At 36.5% G+C, this 22,373-nt stretch overlaps 1 protein-coding gene across 16 annotated transcripts in view; it reads left to right on the top strand.

The window, feature by feature from the left end:
- The window catches only part of TENM3 (teneurin transmembrane protein 3), a 606,711-nt gene that overhangs the window by 520,569 nt on the left and 63,769 nt on the right, over positions 1–22,373 (top strand). For all 16 annotated transcript variants that reach the window (XM_081269536.1, XM_081269543.1, XM_081269542.1 and 13 more), the window contains 5 exons: positions 1,036–1,182; positions 15,084–15,300; positions 16,314–16,433; positions 16,959–17,220; positions 21,876–22,143. In XM_081269536.1, coding sequence (XP_081125662.1) covers positions 1,036–1,182; positions 15,084–15,300; positions 16,314–16,433; positions 16,959–17,220; positions 21,876–22,143 — 1,014 coding nt within the window. The remainder of the gene's footprint in view (positions 1–1,035; positions 1,183–15,083; positions 15,301–16,313; positions 16,434–16,958; positions 17,221–21,875; positions 22,144–22,373) is intronic.

Raw genomic sequence — 22,373 nt, 5'->3', positions numbered from 1 at the left:
TTTTTTTTTTTTAAATGTCATGTTAGACTGAAACAATTATAGATTCTGGATATATTAAATTATTTTAATTGTTTCCCAAATTTTCCCTCCTTGCCCATAAAAGCAGACAAGATAGGATATAAAGGTAAAAGCATAAAAGCCTTAGGGAGATTGTCACAAAATATCACTCTTCGCTATCTGTCTTGAAGCACGTCACTACCGTGTTTTTGTTCAGTCTATCAATGTTTTATTGTGGTCCTTATGGTATTTCATTTTGTCCGTCCTAAGTAATCAAATATGCACAGCTATTACATTTAGTTGAAAATCCTGTTGGTCCTGTCCCATCCGTATGCAGCCTGAATCCTAATGTTTGTTAGAATAGATGCTAAGCTGCTTCACTATTTCCTGGGCTTTGCTTATTCTGTGAAAAGGAATGTACTCTGGGCATAAAGTATAGTCATCAATACTGGCCTATACTTTGTGCAATTATTTAATGCACTGTAATTTCACATGAATATTCGGCAACTCCAAGGCCAGATAAAATTAATGTTTTCTTTTTAACATCATTCATAAATTCATACCCACTTTCATGCTATTGAATCTAGAGGGAAGTTTTTAAAGCAACAAGGTGCTTTAAGAGATCCTGTCCTAAGAAGTAACCAGTAATGTTTACAACAGATTAAAAATCTAGATGAGGGATTCTGAAATTATTTCCTTGAGATGCTTTTTACACACCATACAATATACCTTGTTGCTTTTGCTAATGGGAAAAAAAATTAAGTTAATTTTGTCTGGCCTGCAGCTATTTAGTGGATGCTTGCATATATTTCTGTCCTACACAGGTAAGTGGTGTCTCAAGGGTCAGGCCAATCAAAGATGCCACTTGGATAAGAATTAGATTCCTTAGATAATGTTGCTGTTTCTATCCATGTGCAATTACAGTATTTGTGCTGTTTATAAAGGCCTGTTCCCAGTAAGTGTCCCGTATCTGTTTATTTTAGGTGCAAAATCTTTCAATACTCAAATCACTGGTGTTTTCCTTCTTTGTCTCAACAGAGGGTTGTCCTGGCCTGTGCAACAGCAATGGGAGATGTACACTGGACCAAAACGGCTGGCACTGTGTTTGCCAGCCAGGGTGGAGAGGAGCAGGCTGTGATGTAGCCATGGAGACTCTCTGCACAGATAGCAAGGACAACGAAGGAGGTAAGAAATGCTGAGCATGAAAAGAGTGTGTGCCAGAGCACCGGTTCATAAGTTACAGTGAGTCCATAGTTATCTGTTGCCAAAAAAGAAAAAAAAAATCTGATCCCCATAGATTAGATTGATTGAAAAAATGTACGAGTGCTGATGGAATGATTTTGCTCTCTATTTTTCCTGAAACAAATGCAAGATGATTATCATTCAGGAAAAAGGCAAGGTAACCAAGCTACTATATAATGTCCATTGTTCTCTGTTCCTTTTTCTGATCCCCAGGTGACTATCCTCCTCAATTGTAGTATTTAGGGCTCTGTGAGTTGGGAGTTCTAAAGCAGTTATTTTAATAACTAAACATTCCAAATGATGCAAGGCATTTCCCAAGCCCTCCTGAAAATCGTAGATGGAAAGAATAAAACAGTTACAGGGAACAGTCCCCTCGGAGCTGCACTGCAATGGCTTTTTATCCTTAACTTTATGTCCTATTAAAAAGAGTGTGCTATTCCACCCAATTTGAGCCCCGGGCTAAAAATAATTATCTTCCCCTTTAAGTACATACCCCCATGCAATTGTATTTTAATTTCAGAAACTAGAGAAGGAGAATTGGTGGTGGAATAGTTGCCCCTGACAGCTGTTCAGTTTCAACATACCTTAGTTGCTCTCTGGGCCTCTGTGCTCACCTACTCTATGGCTTGGGGTGTGTTTCCCTCCTCTCCTCTACTCGCCTGGCTCCTTTGGAAGGCTCCCATGGACAGGAGTGTTGGCTATAGAGAGCAAGTTTTAGAAGTAGACAGATCTTCACTCTACCATGTGGTGATTATCTGATCTTAGACAAGATTCATAATCCCTTTTAACCTCAATTGCATCATCTACAAAATAGGAATAAGAGAGTTTTTGAAAGGGTTAAGAAAATGTTTGCAAAAAACATGGCATACTGTTGGACACGTAGCATGCTGTAAGATGCCACCATTATTATTTAGTTTCCCTTTTGCTCTCAAACTGCTCATCTCGATGAACCTGAATCTATAGAAGGTTGTCAGAGAAGATTGAACTGCCTTTTCCCATCTACATGTTGAGTGGGCTTAACTGCTGCTCCCTAGAGACACAGTGATCAGAACCAAAACCTGTCTCAACTGTTGTGTGACCCAACTCACACCCTGCTCGTACCCTCCCTGGGCCTGCAGCCCTCTCCAACGCTATTTGTCTCTTATCTTCCTGACAAGGAGCTCTAGTTCTCCCCTTCACTTTCTAGCACAGTGCTCCACACCTTCCCGTATTCTTTTACTTGAATTATCAAGAAACTTGAGCCCCTCATTCTACACTCAAGCCTCTTTCCTCTCTGCCCCAGCTGGATTTAGTCAGTCTCTACCCCTCACAGCTTTTCCCTGCTAATAATGTCTCATTGCCTGGGCTCCTCCTAACCACGTGCTATAGAAATGGCAGCATTAATCCTCTCAGAGCCACAGCCCAGATGGCAACCATCCTCGTTACTTTCCTCCAAAGAGCCCCTACCCCATTGTTTCTATTGCCAGGGGAGGAAGAGAGCAACTCTTTCTCCTTGATCCTGTATTTCAGATTTTGTCTTCTAAAAAGAGATTATATTGAGGAGGTTCCACATGCTCTCAGAGGGAAGCAAACTGCAGGGCCAAGTCTGCAGAGACCCGGCAGAGTAATTTAGGGGCTAATCAACTCTTTAGTATTGTTATCAGCCAAGGAGGCTTTTACTTTTCCTCAAAATTTATCAACTGTGAATTGGCCTCATTCCCCTTTGTTTATTCTTATTAGCATGAAACTATGCTATCTCTAGGCTTCCCTCTCTAAGGGGAAATCTGAGCAGATAGAAGACCTCCTGTGGATTCTCTACTTATCTCACATAATTTGTATGCCTGTCCCTAACCTAATTTTGTTGATCTTCTAAGAAGGAATCTCAGTGCCAGCCTCTTTATGTCCTAAGATTGTAACCCTGGGTGCCCTATAACCCAGGCTAGAGGGTTCTTTGAACTTATGCAAGGGCTATGTGCATAGACACAATATTTTCCACATCAAACCCTAAATTGAGACATCTAATCTGGCAATTAAGGGGTAGCATGATGGCAGAACAATAGAACACTAGGCTTAAAATTAGGATAGTACTGAAATTCTAGAAAAAAGGGTGACCATCGTGATACGAAGCCATTATCTAAACTATATTTAGCATCAAAATGGTGAATTAGCCAGAAAGTAACCAACTCACTTGATTTAGCATATTAAATAACTAAGAAGGAAGAGAAGATGAAGAAGAGGATTTGGCCCTAGTCGTGAATTAAACACTATATAAATCGCTGTTTAAGCAGCTTTGTAGAACAAAATCCTCATAAAAACGCAGTTTACCATTCCTAGAAGTGTAGGTAATAATATCAAAAAAGTTTAGAAAGGACAGCTACACATAGGGCAATAGTTAAATATCTTCTGAGGCCAAGCCTGTTCCTTAACTCCAAAATATACTTTCCTTTTCCCAAATTTGCTCCACCTTCAATTGTGTAATTCTAAAGATCCTCAAAATCTGGATCTCACTAAATAGGTGTCTCTCTTTGCTGTTGTGGACCTCCCCTCCCACTTTGTCTCTCTAAAAGTCTTAAGGGAAAGCAGTGTTAAAAGGAGTTCTTCATGAAGAGGAGGAGTAATAGACTACTAATAAAACAGATGGGGACCATTTGTCTTTAGCTACTCTTTGAACACCTGTGCATTCACAAAAAGTAAACATGCTGCCCTTTGTTTCTTTAAGATTCAAATAAACAGCTGTCATGCCCACCAGGTAATGTAGCTTTTCAGAACTAAGGATGATCTTTTTTTTTTTTTTTACCCACCCATATTGAGGTCCCTGACAAAATCTTCCACTTGATAGAATTGGCAAAGTCGATCTGCTTCTCAAGTCCAGCTCCAGGTATTGAACAGAGACTGCTGGAGCAGATCATTTGAACAGCAGCAGGTGATGGAATAACAGATTTTTAAATCGAGTAGTGCAAGTCAGAAACAGATGGGCACTGGAGCAGAGAATGTGGATAACATTGCCAAATGGTAGCAACTCATTCCTGTCCTGTCCTGGCTGAGCAAACTTTCAGCACAAATGATCAACATCAACAGCACATGCCTAGACTTGGCTTATCAGTATTTCTTTTTCAATTCCCACTCAAACCTGTGAAGTCAATTCCCCTCTAAATTGAGCCATTTCTTATTCATATCCCAAAACTCATTCTAATCCTGTTGCTGCTAAGATCAGAGCAAAGAAAGTTAGAGAGCTGGGAGCTGGTCACTGTTAAGTGATGGGTGATCTGGAACTGGGTGAAAGGCCAGGACCCTGTCTGTACAGCTGCTTTCTTTTTTTTTTTTTATTTTTATTTTTTAGATTTTATTTTATTTTTTTTATTGGTTGTTCAAAACATTACAAAGCTCATGACATATCATCTTCCATACATTTGATTCAGGTGGGTTATGAACTCCCCTTTTTTACCCCAAATACAAGTTGCAGAATCACATCGGTTACACATCCACATTTTTACATAATACCATATTAATGACTGTTGTATTCTGCTACCTTTCCTATCCCCTACTATCCCCCCTCCCCTTCCCTCTCATTTTCCCTCTCTATCCCATCTGCTGTTGTTTAATTCTCTCCCTTGTTTTTTTTCCCCTTTCCCCTCACAAACTCTTATATGTAATTTTGTGTAACAATGAGGGTCTCCTTCCATTTCCATACATTTTCCCTTCTCTCTCCCTTTCTCCCACCCCACTCGTCTCTGTTTAATGTTAATCTTTTCCTCATGCTCTTCTGTTCTGATCTTAGTTGCTCTCTTTATATCAAAGAAGACATTTGGCATTTGTTTTTTAAGGATTGGCTAGCTTCACTTAGCATTATCTGCTCTAATGCCATCCATTTCCCTGCAAAATCCATGGTTTTGTCATTTTTTAGTGCTGCGTAATACTCCATTGTGTATAAATGATACTGCCACATCAATGATCATAGCAGCACAATTCACAATAGCTAGACTTTGGAATCAACCTAGATGCCCTTCAATAGATTAATGGATTAAAAAACTGTGGCATTTATACAGCTGCTTTCTTTAGTTCCATGAGTACCTCTTTCAGTCTGCCACCTGCTATAGATCCATTCTGTCTCACAGTGTACTCTACCTCAGGCTTCCACTTGCCTGCAACAAGAAAATCTATTCTATTCTTGATGTTCTGTGCAGTCACTGTTACTAGGAAAGCCTCTGGTTGCACATGAGAGAAATTAAACTCAAATGATTCTACCCTTTAAAAATACATTAGCTTATATAACAGAAAAAAAAAAGTCAGACATAGCTGCATCCAGGTGTTTGAATAATGATGTCACAAACCTGGGTTTTATTCAAACCTGGGACTGAGCCTCATCTGTTAATTCTGTTTTTGATTTTTGTTTTTGTTGTTGTTGTTGTTGTTTCTATATTGGAACCATCTCAAGCCAGCTCTTCCCCAAAATGGTCACCACCACCTCTGGGTTTGCATTGTACTAGCAAAACACCCCAGCACAAAGAGTGCACCTTTTACTAAGGTTCTGTGAGGCCTTGGCTTGGGACTGAGCCTCACTGTTTTAGTCAGCCTTTTTCACTGCTGTGATGAAAAGATCTGACCAGAACAATTTTAGAAGAGGAAAAGTTTATTTTGGGGCTTAGAGTTTCAGAGGTCTCAGTCCATAGATAGCAAGCAGGCTCCATTCCTTTGGGCTTGAGGTAAGACAGAAAATCCTGAGAGAAGAGTGTGGTAGAGGGAAGTGGCTAACATGATCAGGCAGCAGAGGGAGACTCCACTCACCAGACACAAAATATATACCCCAAAGGCGCATTCCTAATGACCCACCTCCTCCAGCCACACTGTACTACTTTCAGTCACCACTCTGTTAATCCCATCAGGGATTAATTCCCTGATTGAGTTAAGGCTCTCATAATGCAATCATTTTGTCTCTAAACCTTCTTGTATTGTCTCACACATGAGCTTTTGGGGGATACCTCACATCCAAACCATAACACTCACTAGTCTGAATTAGGTCACCTGCCCACAGGAAAATTGAAGCACTGTCACCAGAAGAGGTATGGATGCCAGGCACACAGAAGAATAGATTTTACTCCAGAAATGTAATTAGCTCTTCATGGCATTTAGTCTTAGTGTAATCAGAAAATATACTTTAATAATTTTTCATGTAGCACACAGACTATTATTTTCAGAATAGAAGAGTTTTTGATTTCTGTCTCCTCCTTTCCCCCCAAATTTATAGTCTTTTCACTTGACAGCAGCAAAACCAATGCTGAAATTCTAACATCCTCTCCTCTCCAAAATTGTCAAGACAGCCATCTAATCCTCCCTCTGTACCTTTTTAAGCATCATTGTTTTTACAGTCTTCTCACTAAGAATCTCATTCAACAGGGTATTTCTTGACTACAAATGGCTGGTGGTCCCAGTAAACCATCATCAAAATACAACAATTTGCCAAAGATAATTATTTTCAAAAACTGAGATGCTCAATAACAAGATGACTTCCCCAAATGCACTATCTTTGGCAGTCGTTACTGTGTTTCCATCTTTCTTCTCATGAAGGAGATCCAGTCAAACTTCCCTTTGTAATCCTGCTTCCCTTTCTGGTTCTCCAGTAGGTATGTCCCCTGTGGGGACCTCAGGCAGGGGATGCAAAGCCTGTCCTGGAGACTGGATGATTGGGAGCATGAGAATAACTTTAAAAGACTCTTACAAAATTTTGTTCAAGAATGGTGGAATGCCAATATGTAACTTCTGCCAGAAAATACATCTTATTTTAAGAAAATAGAGTAATTTCTTATTCTTCAGAATTATTACTTTGTGGGAGGTATATCAGGAAAATGTACCTTCAACAGGCATCTTTTAAAAATTTTTAGGGGCTGATAACAGTGGAGAAGAGATTGCCACTCAACTGAAGTTATGTAGAAATTAGAAAGATAGAAATGATAAATAAATATTAAATAAATAGAAATAAAATAAAAATGAAAGGTTCAAACTCTAATAAAAAGTAAGAGTGTGCTAGAGGTAAGACAAAGAAACAAAAAGGAGCAAAAAAATGGATGAAATTTTCCTATAGTCAGCGAAATGAATATAATGAATGTAGGTAGTCTAAGTGTGGAGATTACCGAATGAAAATAAAGAAATGTTTGGAATAGATGAAAAAAGTTGAGCATGAGTTTGAGACTATTGATTGAGACTATTGTGTTCTACAGTACAAAATATAAAGGTTAAGTAAATAAAATGGCAGATGATAGCAGCAGGAATGGAGGAAGAAATAGTCAATTTAAATAAAGAAAAAGAGAAAGCAATTTACAAGGGATCCTAAGTATGTCTCAAAAAGAGTCCAAGTATTATCTGAACATAGAGTAGCACTTGAGTCTCAAGCATTAAAATATATTATCCTGGTGGTTGATGATTGACAGGCAGTGGGAATTACTGTTAGTTTGGAAGACTACTGGATCCTACTTTAGGGGACAGATTCCAAAACCTTTGCTATCCACAGAACTTTTAGAGCATAATAAATTCCATTTTGGAAAAAAGAAAGCCAGCTTGTGCTCTTAGAAGCCAAAACCCTCCAGTAGTTTCCTGATAGGACATAAGGTTTCACCATTATATTTTAATGAGTTTTCAAAGGAGAGGAAAAGCAGAGCCACACATATTGGAACTAAAAGTCTCTCCTGTATTTTATACCCATTAGCTGCCACCTTAAGCTGCAGACAGTAGAAATGGACACCACACAGCACCTCTTTAGACACAGGCCTCCCATTACAGGCACTTCCAGGTTAAGAACTCCTACATTAATGGCAAGGGTGTTTTCTTAGACATAGTACATGCATGTTACATTCTCATTGTCAGAAGAGCTACCCACTGTTGACAGCTTGATGGACATCTTCTATTCCCCCTTTACTGGATTTATATGCACATTTATGCTTTTTAAATTAAATGGAGTAAGTACCATTATAAATTTGATTCTTCCAAATGATACATCTTAGAGATTTTTTTTATGCCGATACATATAGGCCTATCCCATTCTTCACAACAAAATTATGAATGTACTAATTAATTTCAGCACTACTACATAAGTAATAATTTAGTCATTTCTATTTTTTTGTTACTAGCATATAGGCAAATGTATAGTGATTTGTGTATGTGTCTGCATATAAATCTTTGTGTAAATAACAAATATTCTTTAGGAAAGATTTTTAGAAGTGAAATTTCTTGGTCTAAGGGTATTTTAATTTTTAATTTTGATAGCTACTGTCAAATTGCCTTGCAAGTAGGTTTCAGCCACTATACATTTCATCAGTATCAAAGTGCTTATTTCTGTCATACTCATAGTCTGTACATGATCCTTGTACATAAATAAAATTGTTCAACAACATGAAAAATACGAATTTTTTCTGATGAGTGAAAATGACGCAATTTTTATTGTTTTAATTTGCATTTCCCTAATTTCTATTTAGATTGAATATTTTTCCCCCTGTGCTGGGGATAGAACCTAGGGCTTTGTGTTTGTTAGGCAAGTGCTCTAACATTGAGCTATATCCCCAGTTCTAAATTAGTGATCTTGATACTGATTTCTCAACCATTTTTACTTTGGTTTTGTTTTTCTGATCATTGCTTATTTATTGCCCGTGTTTTAATTGAGTTGCTTGACATTTCCTTTGTTCTCAGGACTTTGGTCAATATCCTACTTATTGATTCTTTGCTAAGTATAATTATTTTATCCCAGATTTTCACTTTTTTAAATTTGAAAATCATGGTGTTCTTTGCCATGAATAAGTTTATTCAATTGATATGAGGTAAATTTTTATGAAACTTGTCTTTTCCTTGGTCATAATTTCTTTAACAATGGCCTTTGTAAGATTATGCATGATATTATATATACATATATAATTTTAAATAATTTCTTTTAATATTTTTAATAATCTCATGGATTATTTAATGTCTAATTAATGAAGAATGTTTTTAAGTACTTAATGAAGTGAAAAAGAAACAGGAATTCAAGGCTTAGTAAGTCTACGGATAGGGAAAGGGTATTAAAAGAAAACCAAAGGGGTCTTTAATGTGCTGCTAAGGGCACAATTTTGACCTGTTTAGATCTCACAATCTCCAGGAACTTTATTCATCCTTTCCTTTGTTCAGCAAATGTATTTAAACACCTACTTGGAACCAAGAAGTGTCATAGATACTGGGGATACAACAGTGAACTTGATTAGCCTCAAGGGGCTTAATGAGAAAACTTCTGAGTTGTTTGCTGAAGGAGTGGAGGGTGCTGTGGGGAGTAGGAGAGAAGTTATAGGTCTCTATCCAGAGGGAAAAATCATCAGGAAAGATCTGTAAACTAAGAGAAGGAATTATGCCTTTATTCAAAAGGCACTAGAAACCTAGTAAAGGAAGTATTTTACCTAGAAAAGTGAACATCAAATTTTATTTATTTTTTTAATTTTTTTATTAGTTGCTCAAAACATTATAATGATCTTGACATATCATACATTTGATTCAAATGGGGTAAGTAATCTTATTTTTCCACATGTACAGATTGCAGGATCACATTGATTATACATAGGGCCATATTAGTACCTATTCTGCTACCCTTCCTATCCCCCTCAAATTTTATTTCTATAAAAAAAATCAAACACTGGCTGGAATGTAGAGAATAGAACCTGGGGAACCAAGCTATTGTTGAGATCATGTCAAGAGATGACCAAGGAGGCCTGAGGGTAGTATTAGAGAAATGGAGAGAAACAGACTGATTCAACAGATATTTGAGGTCTGATGAAAAACCTCAGTGGTAGAGCAAACACCTAGCATGTCCCAGGCCCTAAGTTCAATCCAAGGACTAGACCAAAATATATATATTTGAGATGAAGGAAAAAAGGAACTGGAGATTGATTAGATGCAGAGAAGAAGGAAAGGAGAAAGGAAGCCTAGGATAATCTTCAGGTTTCTACTTGGATGTAGAAATGGAATGGGTGGATGCTGAAAGCATTCATTGAAAGAGAACGAATAGGAGAAGCAATGTATTTGGAGGAGAGCATAGACGTTGTGGCTTAGACTGTTTACCTTTAGATGCCTGTGTGATATCCAGGTGGAAATATCTGGAAGGCAGTTTGTGGGTTTGTAATGCAAAAAAATAAAAATCATCCTAGAGTCATTAACATTGAAGTGAGAGGAATAAGGGGAATGAAGCCACCAAGAGAGCACTGATACAGACAGACAGGAATGTCCAGAAAACCCAATATGATCCAATTCAATAATGCATGAACTAATTACATGCATATAACAGAATGATGACTGCAAAGAGTAATGAAAGGTGCACCTGCGCAGTGTTAAAATATTGAAATTCACAAATCCAATATTACAACAGAACTTCTAACTGTATGTTGGAATTTGGGGTGGAGAGGAACTTCCAACTGTACTCAAAAGTGGTAGACATTAGTTATCTTATAAGTAATACAGAACACAAATTCAAAGAAAATTCATGAATTTTCTTATTCAGTCAGTAAATCAGTGTTTTGAAAACAAATTTAAATATCCATAACTACTTGAAAGAAGGAAGAATTTTGACAAACAGAGCAAAGCCAGCATAGAAGGCAAGCTAAAAATAAACTTGGAGTCAAGAGATTTAATAATCTAACCAAATGTGTGTTTTTAAATTTGCCAGAAAAGAAATATCAAAAATGATACAAAGAATAATAGAAATAGGATGGGGTCAAAACCTTATTTTTGGCTCCTAGTCAAAAGCCTGATTTTTATAAATAAAGTTTTATTAGAACACAGTGAAACACATTCATTAAGATATTGTCTAAAGCTCCATTAGCACTATAAAGGCAGAATTAAAGAGTTGCTATCAGAAGTCTCTGGGCCCACAGCCTAAATATTCACTGTTTGACCCTTTACAGAATAAGTTTGCCAGGCACTGGTAAAGACCAATGGCAATGCCTAAGGAAAGACAAGAGCATACTTTAAAATATGGACAGAACAGATAACTACAGCAGTAATATTAAAGATTTGAGTGGAAAGAAGCATAAACTATATTATCTACTTTACATAGAGTACCACTTATATTGCAAAGCCTAAACTGAAGAAAGGCTCTTAACTAATAATTGAAGTGGTTATTTGATGGGTTTTGAACGTTTCTGATTTTCTTCAGATTTTTATGATTAATACTATTAGATATGGCTCCTATGCCAATATAAATATAAGCCAACATAATATTCCTGAGACTAAAATGGAATCTCAATGATTTTGAGAAGCTATTCCACGAATACAATTTTACTGCACTATACATTTGGGCAAGTGGGTAATCAACTTAGTTGTACTAGATAGCCCTAGCTGCTATATGAGCACAGACAAAGAATGAAAAATGTTTTCTCAAGTTATAGGAAGCCAGATTCATAACCATCCGTCACTTGCTTGGGCAAGTTACTGATAAACTCTGCAGAAAAATAACAAACAGTGTGTCCCTGCATCTTGGCTCTTGAAAATGAGATTCTTTCTCTGATTGATGTTAGCAGAGAGGCTTGTAAAAATGCATTTCCAACTGATTAGTTCAGAAGGTGTCAATCTCATGCAGTTTTATGACCTGCAGACTACATGCCAGATGTACATTTGCTTTTTATAAACTAACAAAGATGAATGACTAAATTTGAGCATTCCTTTTTGGCAACTGTACCATATATTGCCTAAGGGAGGACACTGTGGGAGTATTGGGGGAGGGGTGGGGAGAGGGGAAGGAGCATTTAACCCTTAATTTACCAGATTAATGGAAATAAAATATAATTTTTGGAAGTACTTTCCATTTTGAGTGGTTTCTATATATGCCAAAAAATGAATATAAGGGGTATACCTACAAGAATATTATATATTTGTGTTAAATTATTTTCCCAAGCATCTGCACACCCATTCTAAATCCATTTAGAACTCCTAAATGAAGTATATCATATAGCATACATTAAAGATTCCTCATATAATCTCATAGAATCTCAAGATAGAATCATGAATTGCTACTGAGAGGCTTAGAGGGTTATTTATTTATTTATTTATTTATTTATTTATTTAAATTACTTATTTTGAAGCCAGAAGTTATATTGAGGCAATAGATCAATAGTCTACTACTTTAGATAGCAGAGTCTTATTAACTCTGCTTCTATTTTGAGAGAGATGAAGGGAATAAAACACAATGTTTTGCATTATTATTACTATTATTATTATATGACCTCATGAAAAATAAGGCTGTAGTTTCATCTTTTTTATTAAAAATATTGACAAATATTTAGACATTTTTCATCTTCATGGCTTTTTAAGAAAGTAATATTTTCATAAATATATATGAGTGTGTTATTATAGATCTAATTGAGGTATTCACTTATAAGTTTTATCACCCAAAACTATAAGGGAAATACTGAAAAGATTTTTTTAGTTACTGTCTCTGATAAGCTGGGTTTCCTTCAGTTTCAAGTGACAGAAAATACTACCAAAATATGCATAAGGAAAAAACAAATGCCTTAGCTTCTGGAACAGAAGATCAAGAGCAGCTTATTGCAAAGACACTAAGAATGTCACCTATGATCATATTGTTTTTTTCTCTCAAGCTCTTGGTCCACCATTTCTGAAATTCCTCAATTTGCAGACAGATTTTATAGTGGCAGCAAGATGGCTGCTGCAATCCCAGCCTCACAGCCTTACAGTTCAAGCTTGCTTTTGGGGCAGAGAATCTCTTTTCAGATAAATACTGAAAATCATCCTAGTTGAGACCATTAGGTTACCTGTATATTTCTGAACCCAACACAAAGGTAGATATCCACATGGACTGAGAGTTGCAGAGGGATGACTACTGAAATGAAAATTTAAATCTGTTACCCAAAGAAGGAGAAATGGGTGTTAGAAAGTAACAAACTGGGCTGGGGATGTGGCTCAAGCGGTAGCGCGCTCGCCTGGCATGTGTGCGGCCCAGGTTTGATCCTCAGCACCACATACCAACAAAGATGTTGTGTCTGCCAAGAACTAAAAAAAATAAATAAATATTTAAAAATTCTCTCTCTCTCTCTCTCTCTCTCTCTCTCTCTCTCTCTCTCTTTCTAAAAAAAAAAAAAAAGTAACAAACTAAGTTTGTTAAGTTCACTGTGTTCTCCTTCAGGTGGGTAAAATGACTTCAGGACCCTGAGCAGGCATTCTCACCTCTTTTTTTCTTACTTGTGTTGTTGTTGACCCACCTTCTAGACTGGCAGTTAAACTCAACTCAGCCTATTCTCTTTTGTCTCAATTTGCTATCAAATAATTAAGGGGCAAGCTAATATTCTATTAATAAGAGTGGTCTAAAATAAGTGACTAATATTTTTAATATATATTATTTTTTAAAAAACACTTGCATAAATAAAACATAGAGGCCATCTAGATAGTTTCAACTGAACCATCCATAATAGGATCATGGCAAAGCCTAAACTCAAGTTTAAAGATTTTAAAACTATCCTGTCAGTGACCAAAGTCTATATAAAATAGTATTCTTATTAATTTATACAAAGCATATCAAAATTTATGTATTAAACTGTTCAGTAAGTAGTGGACTTAAAGATAATGTCATTACACTGTCATAACCTGACATCCCCATCCACTAATGGGGTCATAATATGTTTCAATTGAATGTAGTTATGCATCCCATTTAATGATTGGAATACATTCTGAGAACTACATCACTAGGTGACACTCATTGTGCAAATATCGAAGTGTCTAGACAAACCTAGATCATACACCAGTCATTCAACATGCATGCCTCTTGATATCATCAAGAGTGACAGTAAACACAGAGGTATGAGGCAGCTGCCAGCATAACATGGCACATTGTCTTAAAGTAAACTTTTTCTTATGTAAGAAGAAGGAATACACTCTAAAATAATAACCAAAAGCACAGTGTGGCATATACATAAACAAATAACACCATTCATTATCTTACCAAGTATTATGTACTCTACCTAACTGTATGAGCTTTGATTTGACTGGCAGCATAATAGGTTTGTTTATGCTGGCATCACCACAAACATATGAGCAATGAATTGTACCACAGCAATTTTATGGCCACATCACTAGTCAACAGGAATTTGTCGTTATTCAGTGCATTACTGTACTTCCGTGGGCCATTGAATATAGTTTCCTTCACCAGGAGGTGAAGGCACTAGCAAATTCTTTCTTCCTTATGTCATTTTTTCATGGTATATTTCTTATAATTTCCAATACTATGGCTAATTTACATTTACCACATCTTTAATTAATACCTGCATGTTTGGGGAAGCACACTAGGAGCTCAAGTTTCTATTTAAAATTTGGGAAATGCCTTAATTTTCTCTGGAACACACTTTTCCTTCCTTTGGAGACCTATTTCCTTGAAAGATAGTTGACTAATACTCATTTTATATTGACTCGCATTTGCTTCTCTTCACAAACTGTAATTTTCTGACTCTTTTCCAAAATTTAGAGTTTTACCCTATATATGTCCCTATCCATTTAACATATACACTGTGTTAACTCACATTAGTGTATTTTTCTCTTCAATAAAGAAAGCCTAAGTAACTATATTCACAATTGATCCATATTCTGTCATACTAACAGATTGTTCTAGTCAGTAATTTTTTATTTCTTACTCAGAATAAACATTATGTGATTATTTTCAACTGTCTTCAGTTCAAATATTCACTCTCTATAATAGCAGATACAAGTATTGTTTTTCCATTTCATCTGGTTTCAAAAAGTATGCTTTATAGAAATGTGAAGTTACTAGCTATGAAAGAATCAACAAACCAAACTTATTCATCATTTGCATAAAAAAAGCAAATTCTCTCACTGGTTTGCTTTTGTCTCTGCAGATGGACTTATTGACTGTATGGATCCTGATTGCTGCTTACAGAGTTCCTGCCAAAATCAGCCCTACTGCCGTGGACTGCCTGATCCTCAGGATATCATTAGCCAAAGCTTACAGTCACCATCTCAGCAAGCTGCCAAATCCTTCTATGATCGAATCAGTTTTCTTATTGGATCTGATAGCACACATGTTATACCTGGAGAAAGTCCTTTCAATAAGAGGTCAATGCATCTTTCCTTATATAGATTTGTATGGGCTTTCATCAGCAGCTATATACTTTCTGTGAAATGCTGATGAGTGTGTATTTGAGGAAAATGTGGGGTTTTTTAATACAGTTTTTCCTCTTCCAACAAATTCTTCACCAAACTTCGCATTTCAAGCATTTTTGACATAGTTCACATACTTTGTCAATTTCGATACCTGAGACATAACAGGACGTTCCATTAAGGAGTCAATAAATCTTCATTTAACTAGTTGATTTTTGTTAGCACAGTTGGAAACATTTCAAAAGAAGCAATGAAAGGACCCAAAAGGCAAAACACAAGTGTACTTTTTTTTTTAGCTGAGCCCACTAAATAATATAAATTATGAATTAATGTAATGGAACTGCTAACGGCATGGCAGTACGGTTGCATAAGCTGTTTGACTGGTACTTTGCAGAGCAGTAATGACCTGAAAATAAACCAGTAAGTGAAAGCAGGTGTCTCATGTCTCACTGAGCAAAAGAAGATGATTTACACTAGAACTCCTGGGTCTGCAGTAATTTAACAGCATTAATGCAGTGAGACCCAGCAGTTGATTAAAAGTTGTTGCACAAATGTTCCTTATTGCCCCCTTAAATCTTGTACTTCTTAGTCCCTGCAGATTTACGGATTGCCTCAGAATTAATTGGAAAGTATACTTTTGTTCATGTAAGTCATATGTATGACTTATGAAAGAGCACAAAGTTTATAATTTTAAAAATTCATTTCTAAATTATTGGTCTTGATAACTCTCCAAAAGGCAGATTGCAACAAATTAAAACCCAGGGTAAACACAAGGCATTTATAGAATGTAAATTACACTGAATTAAAAAGGGCATTGTCTTGGGAGTATTTCAGGTCTGGTTTTTGTGAATAACGCTTGGTTGTGGGTGATACTGTTATTTTATCCTTAGGTTGAATTATCTATAAATCATGATAATGTTAGCCCAAGAAGACAGATGTTCATTCCGATTCTTGTGCTCTTCCCACAGCCTTGCATCCGTCATCAGAGGCCAAGTCCTAACTGCTGATGGAACTCCACTTATTGGAGTAAATGTCTCATTTTTCCATTACCCAGAATATGGATATACTATTACCCGCCAGGATGGAATGTGAGTTAGTCTCATCACACTCTTTCTGTTCGAAGTCTTTTAAGTATAAGACTAGACAATCTTCCATCACCCATCATGTTTTATTGTCTTTTTTAATAGAAAGACAACAACTTTTAGATTCTAGAAACCTGTGAGAGTATATGAGCAGAGATTTAAAGTCATGTACTCAGATGCTTTAAAAGTTGATTTCATTTTCTAAGGCATGATATAATATTGTGGTTTTGTATGTTCTTTGTCTTAGAAGATGCATGTTGAAATATTTAGGGGTAATACTTCATTGTGTCTATGACTTAAGTTGAGATGGTTCCAAATAATGATAGAAAGCAAATTTGGGGAAATGTTATAATACTGGTGACCAGATAAATGTGAATACTCATTGTATGATTATTTTTTAATATATCTGTAGATCTGACATTGGAAAAAAAAGTTGATTTTCTTTATAAACCATATTAATTTAAGGAGGTGAAGTGTTGGTTGTTATTCGGGATCCAGACAATTCACTGAGTATATATTGTTTTTTCTTAGGTTTGACTTGGTGGCAAATGGTGGGGCTTCTCTCACTTTGGTATTTGAACGATCTCCATTCCTCACTCAGTATCATACTGTGTGGATTCCCTGGAATGTCTTTTATGTGATGGACACTCTAGTCATGAAGAAAGAGGAGAATGACATTCCCAGCTGTGATCTGAGTGGGTTTGTGAGGCCAAATCCTATTATTGTGTCATCACCTTTATCCACCTTTTTCAGATCTTCTCCTGAAGACAGCCCCATTATTCCTGAAACACAGGTAAAATATTCTAGCAAGCAATACTTTTACAGAAAAGATTTTTAGATCATGTGGTTGCCAAAAAATTTTGAAAAAGGGTTACAGGAGGACTCCAGTGCTATCATAAATAATTCTGTAGAATGTGGTATTTGTGTGTATACAAAGTACACATTGTTATAGTATGATACTCAGTTATGTTTTAAAAATCTATTCAAAATACTTTTTCTTCAAACTTTATCTGCATATATTTATTAGTTATAGCTAAATGGAAAAAGAGCTTATATTTAACCACCTAGTAATGTCTTTGCTCATTCATTCATTTGTTGAAAAAAAAATTGATGCCTCTATGTACCTGACAGCCTGGCTAACATTGTAACAAGTGCTACTGTGCATGGTAGTTACACTCAACCACTTACTGTTAATTATTTTATGTAAAAAATTGTTTTGAAAAAGATAAAGATGATTTTTGATAGAAAATATTCATTAGTTTTCTCAAGATAATATTTTCTAAAAAGCTTGGCATTGTGTCTTAAGTTCTAATAGCTTGTAGTTCATAAAGCCCTAACTTTCTAAAATATAAACATTTTTATCTACTGAAATACTTGAGGATTGTTTTCCTTCCCCTATATTTCTCATTTCCATTTGTGTGTGTGTGTGTGTGTGTGTGTGTGTGTGTGTGTGTGTGGTGCTGGGGATTGAACCCAGGGCCTTGTGCATGGGAGGCAAGCACTCTACCAACTGACCTATATCCCTTTTTTTTAAGTATTTTTTTAGATGGATACAATATCCTATCTGTTTTGTACCAGGCATTGTTTTATAAGAAAAATTAGTAAGTGAATCTGATGAAATACCTTTCTCAACAAGCTTACTAACTCATGAGCAGAGTGACCCTAAACAATACATATATCAGGCTGTTCTGAGATTATTTAAAGATATTTAAAGATAAAGTGCCTGGAGGTGCAATTTTATGTAGTGTAGTCCAGGAGGATCTCTTTGAGAAGATGACTTTTCAGCAGGACTTTTGAGAAAGTGAAGGGATGAACTGTGAAAACTGAAGGGTGGTCTAGGTGAAGGAGAGAGCGAGCTCAAAAGTGGTGAGGAAGGACTTGGGGTAGAGCTCAAGGGCAGAGCATTTGCCTAGCATGTGTGAGGCCTTGGGCTCAATCCCAGCACTGAAAAGAAAAAGGAAAAGCAATGAAGAAGAGCATGCTTGGCTTGTTCAAGGAGTGGCAAAGAGACCAATATGAGTAAAGATAGTAGTACATAAATTACAGGTCTTTGGAAGCCATGGAAAAGATAGAAACTTTTATTTTGAGTAATTGGAAGCCATTGAAGGTTTTTAGGCTGACCTTCTTCTTAAAGAGATCTCTGTAGTTACTGTGCTGAGAATGTTCTGTATTAGGCAAGGATTGAAGCTAGTCAACAGAAGAAATGATGGTGGCTTAGACAAAGACAGTTGGTTGGAAAGAAATAGAGGTGTAAGAATGAAGATGTAAATTTGAGAGTCATCAGCATATAAATATACTTAAAGCATGGGATGAGAGCCCCCTCAGGGGGACATAGAGATAAAGATAACAAAAGATGAGTCAGGAAGGTCTAGGATACAAAAGGTCAAAAAGACTCACAGGTAGATGTTATGCCAAAGAGACACTTCAGTGGTCACAGCAGTTATGAAGACTTTGATCTGAAGCTTTAGGAAGTTCATTGTGATCTTTTTCAGTTTAATGTTTCCTCTCCAGCTCTATCTTGCAGTAATTTTGAACTTATTAGTCCTGAAATAGACTAGACTTGGAGGCAGTGTCTGTTCATAAGTGGCAGTCTCTAGCAAACCAGGGCATTGAAATGAGCTTTAAAGAGTCAACAAGTCCATGAGTACATGGAGTCTTTCTCCATTCACTCATATAGTAGGCAAGCATTTAGTAAAAATCTAAGATTTTTACTCTACTAGGATTAAGAGAAGAGCAAAATGTGGATCGTGCCATTGTAAGTGTGATGAATAAACAACTATGAAAGTTCAAAAGAGGTCAGTTCCTGAGTAAACCAAAGAAAACATGATAAGGCAGAAAAGAGAGGGAAGCATATTCCATATCAAAGAAAATGTGTGAGCAACAGAGTGGTGGTCCAAACAGGTACTGTTATATAAAAACTGGAGAACAATTTAAATGTAAGCTATGTAAGGAGAAAGAGGAAGGAGGTGGTACTGAGGCCAGATTATGTATGTTGCTAAAATACCTTCCAAGGGAGACCTTGAATTCCTTAAGCAACTTGAAACCAAGGAACCAAGGAAGTTTTTTCAGCATTTCACTAAAGCTAAGTCAAGTGACAAAATTGATACAAAAGACCAAGAAGTCAAAGAACAGGCCAGTTAACTGTATTTCCACACATGCCCAGGCCTCAGATGGAGAGGGCCTAACAATCACAAAGGTAATGGAAATAGAGAGGAGGCAATAGATTAGACAGAGATTTGGAAAGTAGCGTTGGCAGAATGTAGTTTCTAACAGAATATTTAATGGGGTCAAGCAGGAATGGGGCTTACAGTTGATGCAGCTGGTAAAAGTAGGCCTAATGGTTTATTTTCCTATTTTGGCAGGATTTGCTTTTCCTAGTAATGTAATATAACATGGTAAGATTAAATTACATAGGAGAAATGCATGCTTTAATGAACTAAATTATAGATATTTGTTCCATAGAAGTAGGTTAACCATGACAGAGACAATAATCAGTTATTAAAATTAGAACTAGCATATGCTCTTTTGAAATAGAGAAGCAACTTCTAGCAGGTCACAGGAAATACATATTAATGTAAGACTCCCTACATATAGAAAGCCTATCAAATTTATAGGAAATTATTTTGAAAATAAGAGGAAATAAATTATACACTTCAGGGTTCAATCACATATTTCTAGGGCAACTCAGGAGTCACAGAAATCTATTTTGCAACCTAACGTATTGGTATTTCACCCTGATCATGAGAAGTTCTCTTCAAATTATTTACCCTACATCCTACAGTCTTATACAAGTGCTGTCAATCTTAAATTTCATGGTTTCCCTTGGTGTAATGGAGCTCTAAAAAGTTTCTGTATATTCATAAACTGTTGTTTAAGACAGTTCTCTGGCTGAATTCAGTCAGCATGTTTAGTAAGGAAAACCCCAGCTGTAATAAATTGTTGTATCTATTATAGCAATGCCTTCTAAGTCTATTAGACTTCATCCCACCTTTCTTCATGCCAACACTGACTCGCCAGCCACAGTGGAAGTTTGTTTAGACTATTCATCTATGCTATTTCCAACCATGTGATTGTTTATAGTGAAATGATGGCTGTTTAGTATCCAGGAGTTTTACATAAATTATTAAAATTTGGAGGTGGCAAATGTGTGTACATCATTCCTAACTGTTCTACACGAGAAGTGTCAGGAAGGGAGGGAGGATAATACTGAACATTGAAATCACTACTCTGAATTTTTTTTCTAACCTGTTAAGGCAGTCTTTTATCTGAATAATGAATCTTGATGGAGCAATATGAGGAAACCTTTGAAAATGCTATTAAATTTTTAGTTGAGAAAGTGCTGGCGTCCTGGCACAGGTTCCCGAACATTAGATAGCCTTGCACTTTGCAGTATATATACTAAGTCTACAACCTTGTGCTATACCGTATACGTAGTAAGCCTATGAAGAACCATTATTCTTGACCAAACTAGGAAGAGCATTGGAAGAGAGAATCTTAACCCTTTAGAAAAATTTTATTTGCTACATAAAATATATTAAATAATGTTTTAGCATAATATATTTTGTGCATGTCATATGTCACAAGTTTGTTGGCATTCATTGAGCTAGTCACACTGATGAATAAATGGGTTTAAGGGTATGATTTTTAAGAATTTACAAAGAGGATAATTCTTAAGCAGCTATCATTAACATTTTATAGTCCAGCTTCAAATCAAAGAGTGTGTATTAAGTATCTTATGTGTACACTCAAGAACACTATTTACTCTCTAAGAAAAATTATATCCAGCTTTTTAAAATTAGCTTATTTACCATGATATCAAAAATCAGTGGTAAGCTGTAGCTCAGTATTTGAGTATGAGAATGTGCTATTGTTACCATACCTCTCAACATGGATGTGGGATTTACTACCATTTAATCCAGATGAGTTGATCTTTTTTGTTGTCACTCTTTTCTTTAGGCAGTGACCTACACATTGGCTGATGAGGCTACAGGCACAGACAGGTTTAATCCCTAAATGAGCCAGCTGGTGAAGGCTAGATCTTTGGCCCAGGCCATATCCCTGTTCTGAGCTAACTATCTTACAAATGTCGGCTTTAATTCTCCAGGGTGACTGGGGTGAAAGATGGGTTAGTGAGAATCTGCTGGGACTGCCACACTAACAAGTCAGTGCATGTCAGCCTGAGGGAGCAGTCACAGTGTTCCTGTATGAAGGGTAGCACCTGAGGTATGATTAACTCAGAATAAATGACAGGAGGCTTTTAGGAGGAGAAAATTAGGCAGGCAGCAGAGTTATTTTTAATTATTGAATAAGATAACAGCTCAAATGTGTATTTATGAATAGCAACTCTTCAGCATCTTATTTTAGTTGCTCTACTAGTTCTTTTAAATCTATTTTCTCTAGTACACATACATGAGCACAGTTAGCAGCTTCTGCTTTGTTCAAATGCAGGTGCTTCATGAAGAAACCACAATTCCAGGAACAGATTTGAAACTTTCCTACTTGAGTTCGAGAGCTGCAGGGTATAAGTCAGTTCTCAAGATCACCATGACCCAGTCCATTATACCATTTAATTTAATGAAGGTGCATCTAATGGTAGCTGTAGTTGGAAGACTCTTCCAAAAATGGTTTCCTGCCTCACCAAACTTGGCCTATACTTTTATATGGGATAAAACAGACGCTTATAATCAGAAGGTCTACGGTCTATCTGAAGCTGTCGGTAAGTTCCATATAAATCTTCTCTGCATTGAAAAAATTATCTCAGAGTTAGAACTATCATAAAATTAATTGCAGGGGCTGAGGATGTGGCTCAAGCGGTAGCGCGCTCGCCTGGCATGCGTGCGGCCCGGGTTCAATCCTCAGCACCACATACCAACAAAGATGTTGTGTCCGCCGAGAACTAAAAAATAAATATTAAAAATTCTCTCTCTCTCCCCTCTCTCTCCTCTC

This window comes from Spermophilus citellus (assembly GCF_964194105.1).
Source record: "Spermophilus citellus genome assembly, chromosome: 16".
Lineage (NCBI taxonomy): Eukaryota > Metazoa > Chordata > Mammalia > Rodentia > Sciuridae > Spermophilus > Spermophilus citellus.
This window is presented reverse-complemented; position numbering and strand designations above follow the sequence as displayed.